General features: G+C 36.9%; 1 protein-coding gene across 1 annotated transcript; it reads left to right on the forward strand.

Annotated features, from left to right (window-relative positions):
• Positions 1 to 4,384: 4,384 nt before the first annotated feature.
• On the forward strand, positions 4,385 to 5,577 carry LOC129770941 (uncharacterized). The gene is made up of 2 exons (XM_055774150.1): positions 4,385 to 4,940; positions 5,005 to 5,577. The coding sequence occupies exons 1-2, from the start codon at positions 4,421 to 4,423 to the stop codon at positions 5,520 to 5,522; spliced, it is 1,038 nt and encodes a 345-aa protein (XP_055630125.1). The 5' UTR covers positions 4,385 to 4,420; the 3' UTR covers positions 5,523 to 5,577.
• Positions 5,578 to 9,126: the final 3,549 nt, after the last annotated feature.

A 9,126-nucleotide genomic window follows, 5' to 3' on the forward strand; every position in this document is an offset into this window, starting at 1 on the left:
TGGCGACCATTTTTGTTAATAATGAGTTATTTTTAATGAAAAATCGCTGTTCAGAAGCTCATAAAAATCCAAAAAATGAGATATCAAATAACGGCTATGTAACGCTTTAGATAATCCTTTTTTACATGCTGATTAAAAATTTCAGCAAAATCGGTCGAGTAGATCTTGAGATATCGACACCACCAGTTTAAAAAACAAAGTTTCGATCAAAACGCGTTTCAAAATTCGTACCGCAATACTGTATTCCTTGGTTTGACTTCATACTTTTGGCTGTAACTTTCCAACGAAATAAAATATCAAAAAATCCTTTCAGGACAACATTTCTGAGGGCATAAGCTTCACAAAAATGCAAAAAAACAAAAATTCGATTTTTTAAATTTTCCATACCGGGGTGCCCCTTAATACCAGAGACAGACATACAGCTGTACTTGCGTTGTAAGAGTACAGCGTTGTACAGGTACTATCGTACCATGACAGACATACTTTGGTTGTACATTGTACCGTATGTCAAACTGACAATCAGAATTATTCCAATTTTCACCACATATTTCAATGAAAAAGGTTTTTATTTAGCGTCTAAACTATCAAACACAACAATCAAATTTCCACTCTGAGTTATTAACTCAAAAGAAAGTCAGTGAAAAGAATGTTTGCCAAGTGTTTTGATTCGATTTGTTCATGCTACCCCGTCCGTCTATGGCGCTGCGCACAGTACAACTGTAGCCATGTACAGCGGTAAAATAGGTCGGTACAGGTACAGCGATTGTACCGAGTTGCTTGCATGGTTCTAGCGCTGTACATGGTGACAGACATACAATTTTCGAAGTACAACGCTAGTACAGTTGTATGTCTGTCATAAGTATTACAGAGCTTAGGGCTGAGTTTAGACTCCAACGCTGCTTTTTTCCGACCGGCAATAGAGTTTCTCAATGATTTCATGTTTCGAATTATCAATCGTGGCCCCCTACAGGGTAAGGAAAGAATCTGATTCGAGTTCGAAGCAAAATACAAATAGGTAAAACAGGGTAAAACTTATGCAACGCACCAATTCGCGATGACAGTGGTACAGTGTCGACGTCTGGTGGCGACTTTCAATTAAGGACCATAATTTGGGTCCAAAACTCGTTAGTGCAATCTCTATCTGATTAGAAGACACGAACCGGTTTTATATTATTTTATATTCATGTTCCAATTAAACATGACATTTGAAAATATTCGTAAAACTCTGGAGAAAAATGGGAAAATTCGGCAAATTGAATTCCCATATGTCCTACAATTACATCGCGACAAGAGTTGTAATTCCATTTGATGTTTGCACTAACGAAATTGATCTTTGTTCCAACAAGGAAATGGATTTTCAGATGAAAAAACGCACTCCTATATCCCATAACTATACAGCCATTCCATGCCAAACCGATATAGTGGTTCTCAGATCTCCATTAAAAGTGGTAATTTTGTTCATTATCGCAATACATTAGACCCATATAGGGTGTCCATTTCCATTTTAGGGTGGTCCGAGAAATCAATTTTTCTCCACTTTTTTCTCAAAAATGACTTTTCTAAAAACTTCATAACTTTTGAACTACTGGACCTATCCAGATGATCGACATAACAAACTGAAGTCAATGAGCCTTTCATTAAAAAATATTTTCATATTTCAAAAAAAAATCATATTGAAGCTGTGCCGGTTGAACTAAGGAAAGCCTTGGAGGAAAGAAAATTCGATCGGCTCATAATTCTGGGAAATCTGGATGAGCATGCCATCGGAAGTCTCCCGTTGGATGTAGGTCCGACGATTTTCCTTGGCTACATGGTAAAACGCATCCGAGAATTAACCATCCCGTTTTTGAATGCGGATTTAAACAGTCGCATTGGTTCCCATCATTCGGTGGATATAACACCGAACCAGAAAACCATGAAGAAGCGAAAGCATACGCCCACTACTTCTGCGGGAAGCTCGATGCTCGGCTCGATGGAAAGTGAAGCCGATTTTAACGCCAGCGTGTATCAGAACCGGATTGCAGTTCTCGTCGCAAATTTCTTGAACACAAAATCGCTGCCAGGTCAGGTGAAACCCGGAGGTGTTCAAGTAATTGTGTCCAAAAATGAAGCAGAGCCTCCGGTAGCAAATGTCGTTTGCGTCAGCTGTAAATTGCCGTGCAATGTTGCCTTGACCGAAGCACGACCTGGCGTGTTCCACCCAACACTATCTAATTTCTTCAAACACTACACCAAGTCACATCCAAAGTATACTCCTCCGGTTATGAACAAGGACATCCGGACAGCTTTTACTCGAACCAAGAAGGAAAATGTAAGAAATCAGGAGCAGCAGACAACAGTAACTGAAAGCAGTGCATCTCACTATGACCTCTTGGAGTCAGAGGTTCCCGGCGAAGGCGTTTTGTAGGTAGACGTTCCCGGCGAAGGCGTTTTGGAGAATATCGAACCAGGAAACGAAGCAGTCACTATCGAGATTCTGGATGCTAGCAAAGCTGTCGTTGTTGACTCACAGGTTGGTTAGAGTTCCTTGAAACCCTAGAATGCTCAATGTTTTCCGTTTCACGCTTCTTTTTTATTAATAAATAGCTTGCTAAATGGTTGGTTTTAAGTTTTATTTATTCACATGACACTAATGTATATTCACAGTTCATTCTCAACATTTTGTCCGTGTTTGCGTTACGTGTTGCTGATTCAACGTTCTACTGATGCTAAAGATTTGTGTTATTTTTACTTCGTTTTAGTTAAAAGTCGCAAGTCGGTCTCGATCAGAGAATCGGAATTGGATGCTCGTTCGTGAAATCGATTCTAATCAGCCATTAATCACAAGCTATTATGAGTGCACTGAACGAATCGTTAATATAGCTGAACAACTCCAAACCGATTCGAGTTCGGGACGGTCGTCTAATTCTACACCATGTATCCTGGATATTGAAACGACTTCTAATACGGCTTCACCTAGTATGAAATCTAAACTCCTTCTGGAGCTCGTAAATCTCTTCAATGTCAGCGGGAAAAGGATCAAATTTGCAGATGAGTTTAAGACGTATTGCACCTACATGTATATTTTAGCAGGACCGAAGGCTTATAATACGCTTAAATCAACATTGCCGTTAATTTCGTTGAGAACTGCACAAAAACATCTACACAAAACTATTGATCGAGTTAAAGAAGGGGAATTGCGAGTTGAGCAGCTGAAGAAATTTTTGGAACTCACGGATTCTCCACCTGTTGTTTGGCTATCCGAGGATGCAACGAGGATAGTTTCTAAATTACAAATCGATCCTGCTTTTGGAAATATAATTGGAACTCTTCTGCCGAAAGATGATGAGACAGGAATGCCTGTATTATTACAGAGAGACCTTGAAAGTGTTTCACAGATGAAAAAAGAATTGAACTCCTCCACACTTACCATCAACGCCGTAGTCACTATAGCTTGAAAAAAGGTGCCCCACCTTTCTGTTTGATGGTTGTGGGATGTGATAATAAGTTTACTGCAGCACCAGTAACCAAACGACGCATATTCGTAATAGAGAAACTAAATTCTGTTGGTATATTAGTTCCAGGAAGCTCTTCAGATGGCGATTCACGATATACATGTTCTCAAAAACAATTCTGTGGAATGTACAAAAATGTGCAACTAACGAATGTACCAGCAGACTGGATCCATTGGTTCAATACTCCATTTGAGAATGATTACGGTCACCACTGCATTCAAGACACTGTGCATATCATGGGCAAGATGCGAAACAATTTGTTCAACTCAGGAAGTGGTATAAGAATAGGTAAGAATATATTTAAAAATTATTAATTTATTGACATTAGTTGTCATTCATAACATTTCTACGAGCATTTCTATCAATATCATGTCGACAAATTTTTGTATAAACTTTTTTCAGGAAATTTCATCGCATCTAAAGCACACCTAAGGATCGTTGTTCAGAATATGCCACGCACAATACATAAATTGAATGTTGGAGACATTTTGTCGAATGACAAAATGAATTATTCTTCTATTACAAAGCTACTAAACCCAAAAATTGAGGAATGGGTTCTAACAAATATTCCTGGAGGTAGTGGAACTGTGATGTATCTTAAAATAATGCGATATGTGAATGAAGCTTTCATAGACTCATCGCTCAGTCCTCTATGTCGTATTTATAGGATGGCGTTTGCTGTAATGGCTCTCCGTATCTGGAAGACTTGTTGTAGGAAAAACAGGAGCTGTTTTATGATAACGGCAAATATCTACGCGTGCATTGAAATTAATTTCCATGAATTGATCAAACTCATCAATTTCTTCAGAGAAAAATCAATGGATGAATACTTTTTGCCAACATTATTCGGCAGTCAAGATTGTGAAGAATTTTTTCGCCATTTGAGATCATTGACTACTTTGTGTTCAACAATTGTTAATTTTTCAATGCTGGACTTATTGCATAGAGTTCATAGAGTAGACTTTATGAACTATGCAGAAAATATACTGCAATGTTATGGAGTCAATTCGAAGATAAGTTCCAAAACCTGCCAGACATTTCAACTTCCGGGCCTAGAGGAAATCGAACAAACTGTTCTGAATGCCCAAGTTGACGCTGAAAATGAAATGTTGCACCTGGGTCTTCAGGCTGTGCATCCTATCTCAGCCTCGATCTCAGCATTATTTCCTGAAATAAGGTCTGAAATTCCTTTTGAAACACCCATCACGAACGAAGAACGGAATGATGATGAAGTCAATACATATGCTGATGCAGATGTTGACTTGGATGATGAGCACAACTATTTGGATCTCGATTTGGATCATTTGGATATAACTGTGGCTTCAAACGGTGATTCCAGCATGCATGCCGAGATGTATGTACCTTTGGATGTTGAAGATGAATTGCGGCTTATGCTAGGAGAAAGCGCTAACAACATTGAAATTAAACATCTCATCAAGGAAAATGGTATGTATGGACATAATACAAGTTTGGGTATTTAGCATAAACTATAACACGCTTCGAATTTCAGTATCAATAAAATCATCACGACTGTACTTCAAAATGCAGAATTCAGATGGAAAAGAAGTTTTTGTGAAAAAGTCAACTGTCGTTTGGTTGTTTAACAATGTTAAGGATACCGTTAGTTCAGATCGCCTATACCGTTTTGTTAGGAATAATGATAGGAGAGTTGATCCTATTTTAGCCCAGTCTGCAGGAACGCATGATGAAATTCATATTGGAGATTGGTGTGAGTTTAAATATAGGGCACATGGAAGAACACGAGTCGTGTATGGTAATGTGGTAGGATTTGAATACATCAACGGTAGATCGAAGAACTACACGCTGCACTGCGCTCCAGTAAAACCACCCAGTGGCATTGTGCCAAGAGGAATTTTTGTGTATGCTAACTGGTTTGAACGATGTGGCAATGTAGCGAACAAAATTCAACTTACTAACATTGTAAATGATGGTCGGATTGATATAGATTTGTACAAAACACATATCCAATCTCCAACATTTATAAACAATGTTATGACACTAGCTTGAACGCAGTTGTTTGTATGATTTGAAGTTTGACTATTCTAAATATATAATAAATACGAAAGGGTCACGACTTGAGGTTAATAAAAAGAGATCGAAAGAAATAAAAAAAATAGTTGATAATCAAATATTAAAACTCGGATTTAATTGAATTTACACAAATTGAAAAAAATAACCCTGGGAATATAAACTTTATAGAATATTCGGTAATTGCTACACTTTCATTAATAAATTGTACCCAAGATTACTGCCGTTCTACCGATGGTTGTCCCATGTTCTACACAAACCTTGTGCACGCTGGGATAACCATGCATAGAACGGCAGATTAAAGTGTACTCAAATATTCTTTAGTCAACCATATCCAACCTACCATATTTTTAACAGTGCATTATTCTTATATTTCGTTGGTTTACCGAAAACGAATCTTGATAAACAAAATTATTTCAAGGTTTAACCTTCTAACGCCCATGGTGTGTGTAGAGCATCATTTCTTCAAGGTTCCCTCGGAGGTTCCAACTCTCACTAAATTGCGAAATATTGTAAAATTGTAATTTGAAGTACTAACTGTAAAACTATTGATTTACAACATTAAGTGAAAATGAGCGCTCACTCTTTAGTTTTAGTTTTACCTCGAGCCTTACTCTATGTTTACAGTCAAACACAATTTAAAACAATAAAAAAATTAAACGGCTACGATGTTGTTATTGAAGCATTTTTCATACACAAGCTATTTTGCCATCCAAATCATCATAAAAAGTCGTGAGCGTTAGAGGGTTAATTTACCAGCATCCTTCTCTAGTTGAAATCAGAGAGTATTTTGAATATTTCTCAGAATACTTTAATTATTGATAACTACTCCATTCAATTCCATAAATACCACAATAAAATATTAATTATTGTAATTATCATATTGATTCAATTATATATTATCATTATTGGTTGGTTCCACTTTCTGTACTGGAATTACCTATTAAATACTAAAAATATTTCAAATATTCACAATCTACTCAATAATTATAAAATTACTATAAATAATAACCTATAATGTCATTACTAGGCAGCAAGCGTATGGTAGTGCGTGCCCCTCGGGAAAAAGTGAAGAAAATGAATAAAAAAAATTAAAACATAAGGGTACATTAAGAATTGCGATAAAGAATAAAATTACCACTCTGGACGAAAATCTGAGAACCAGTATATCGGTTTGGCATGGAATGGCTGTATATAAATGAAAACGGATCGCTAAATGTGTTGGTAAGCGCAAAACTCGTGAAAGGAATCGATTTGAGATGCCTTCCTTTTATTATATTTTATTACATTTTATTTGTAAGTGATTGAAAAATATTGAACGAGAATTATGTCTGAAAAGATTTTGATATTACAATGATGTGTTTTGGTGGAAGTAGGGTAACACGGGGTGAGTTGGACATACGGGGACCACCCCATTATCTCAAAAAGTACGGCTCAACTTGGATTTTTTATAATGTAATCTTCTTTTATTGTTGAACCGTATGTACAGGGTGGGCCATTTAAAGTGGAAGTATCTGGCAACCCCATAACTTTTGACAGAGATGTCAGATTAACAAATGTCATACCGCGTTGGAAGCGTCATTTCAGTACAATTTTAACCATGGAACAATACACACCTAAACAACGCGCTGAAATTGTTCAGCTGTACATTCAAAATAACTTCTCAATTGTGTTAACTAAACGTGCGTGGAAAAATAAAAATAAAGTTAATGATAACCGATTTTTTATTGCCATTTGTTCGTGAAAATGAATTGGATAATTACTGGTTCCAACAGGACGGCGCTACATGCCATACAGCGGCTGCCACGACCAAATTATTGCGCGAAATGTTCCCCGGAAGATTAATATCGAAAAACGGCGATTATGACTGGCCACCGAGATCACCTGATTTGACGCCTCCTGACTTTTTTTTATGGGGATACTTAAAATCCAAGGTATACACTGGTAAACCAAGGACCCTGGCTGCGCTGAAAGACAATATCCGACAAGAAATTGCTGCCATATCGGCCGAAACATTGGGCAAAGTGATGGAAAATGCCGAAAAAAGGGCACATTTTGCGGTCAAGGCCAGAGGCGGTCATTTACGAGATATCATAATCAAAAAGAAGTTAGAACAAAACTCCTTGGACCAAAATAAATGAATTTCAAAAAAAAAAAATTTAAAGTTCCTCTTCTTTACTTTGCTATTGCAAAAACAAATCCTTCCACTTTAAATGGCCCACCCTGTAACTATTGTAAAAAAAACTTTGGTAAAATTCGACATTTGGAAGGAGATGGTAGCATGAACACAGCAAGCACTTTGATTGTCAAAAAATGTGAGATTTCCGATCGTGGTTTTCAGGTTTTTCCCACTGACTAAACAAACTGTTCGAGTATTGTGCAGTAAAGTTCTGTTCGCCTACAGAAGAGGAACAATTTGATGCAGCGAAACTGTAAGTTTGATAACAATAAATGAAATTAATTGCATTTTAATTTTTGCATGTTGTGTGGGGTGACATGGACACGTTTCTGTGGGGTGAATTGGTCCTATAGGATTGAGGCTTTTTTATCTTATTTTATATCTAATTGATTCCAGATGTCACGGAATTACAAAAAGAGTATGGGCAGACAACGTTGGAAGAAGGAGAAGCTTGAAACAGCAACTCAGGCCATCAAGAACGGATTTTCTTTGACCAACAACGAAAGTGTTTCAGAATACTCGAACAACAGTGAAAAAAATCATGCAGAATTCGAGATTGTGTGTATCCAATTTTACTGGTATGGAATCTGGCCAAGACACCTGGTATCGATCCCAAAACACTGTTACTGATTGTAACATTATCCCAAAATACTTTACATACATAAGCATGATTTTTTCGATGAAACACACACTGGACCAAATCACCCCACAGACGGTCCCAGCATCAAATTTTAATGTCCAAAAATCATCTCTTTTATTTTATGATATATTTGGTAGTTTGAAGCTTGATATAATGATTAAACATTATCGATTGAGAGAAAACAAGTGTAGCTCAGTATACAATGTGACATTTTTGATTTAGACCTTATTGGTTTGGAAATATTAGGCGATTTGCCTAGGTGGTCAAAATTTTCCCCCTTTTCCCCTACTAGGAAATTTTTAGCAAAAGGGAATTGTAAAGGGTCAATTAGAAGATTAATCAATGAACAGCTCTGCAGTTAGATCCTGAACGTTCACTTAGTAAGAAAACATGAATTTGTGAAGGTATTGATAGCAAATAAATACATTTTGGGCGAGACGAAGGTTGCCGGGCCAGCTATTTATAATATAATGTTATTTTTAAATAGAATTTTCGTATGAGATTTTTTCACTACCTGCAAAAAAGTGTTTTTCATTTATTCTATTTGATACGGTAAAGTTAAGTAATTTAGTAATTTTAATTTTGAAAACGTGTTCATTCTGCCTGATGATCAATTATTCTCCGATGCTCTCCTAAACTAGAAAACAAAGCTCAATGCCGTCAACGCGAATATATCCTGGTCTCAGTGGGATTGAAAATACAGTGGAACCCCCATTATCCGCGCAAGCGAGTTCCATAGTAGTTCTATAAAGCTTCCCAAAATT

The sequence above is a fragment of the Toxorhynchites rutilus genome, chromosome 2 (genome assembly GCF_029784135.1).
Source record: "Toxorhynchites rutilus septentrionalis strain SRP chromosome 2, ASM2978413v1, whole genome shotgun sequence".
Taxonomy (NCBI): domain Eukaryota; kingdom Metazoa; phylum Arthropoda; class Insecta; order Diptera; family Culicidae; genus Toxorhynchites; species Toxorhynchites rutilus.

Excerpts from the sequence above, each read along its gene's own strand:
- LOC129770941 (XM_055774150.1), top strand. The coding sequence starts at position 4,421 with ATGCTGGACTTATTGCATAGAGTTCATAGAGTAGACTTTATGAACTAT. Across the intron at positions 4,941-5,004 it reads ACATCTCATCAAGGAAAATG|TATCAATAAAATCATCACGA; the intron begins GTATGTATGGAC and ends TTCGAATTTCAG.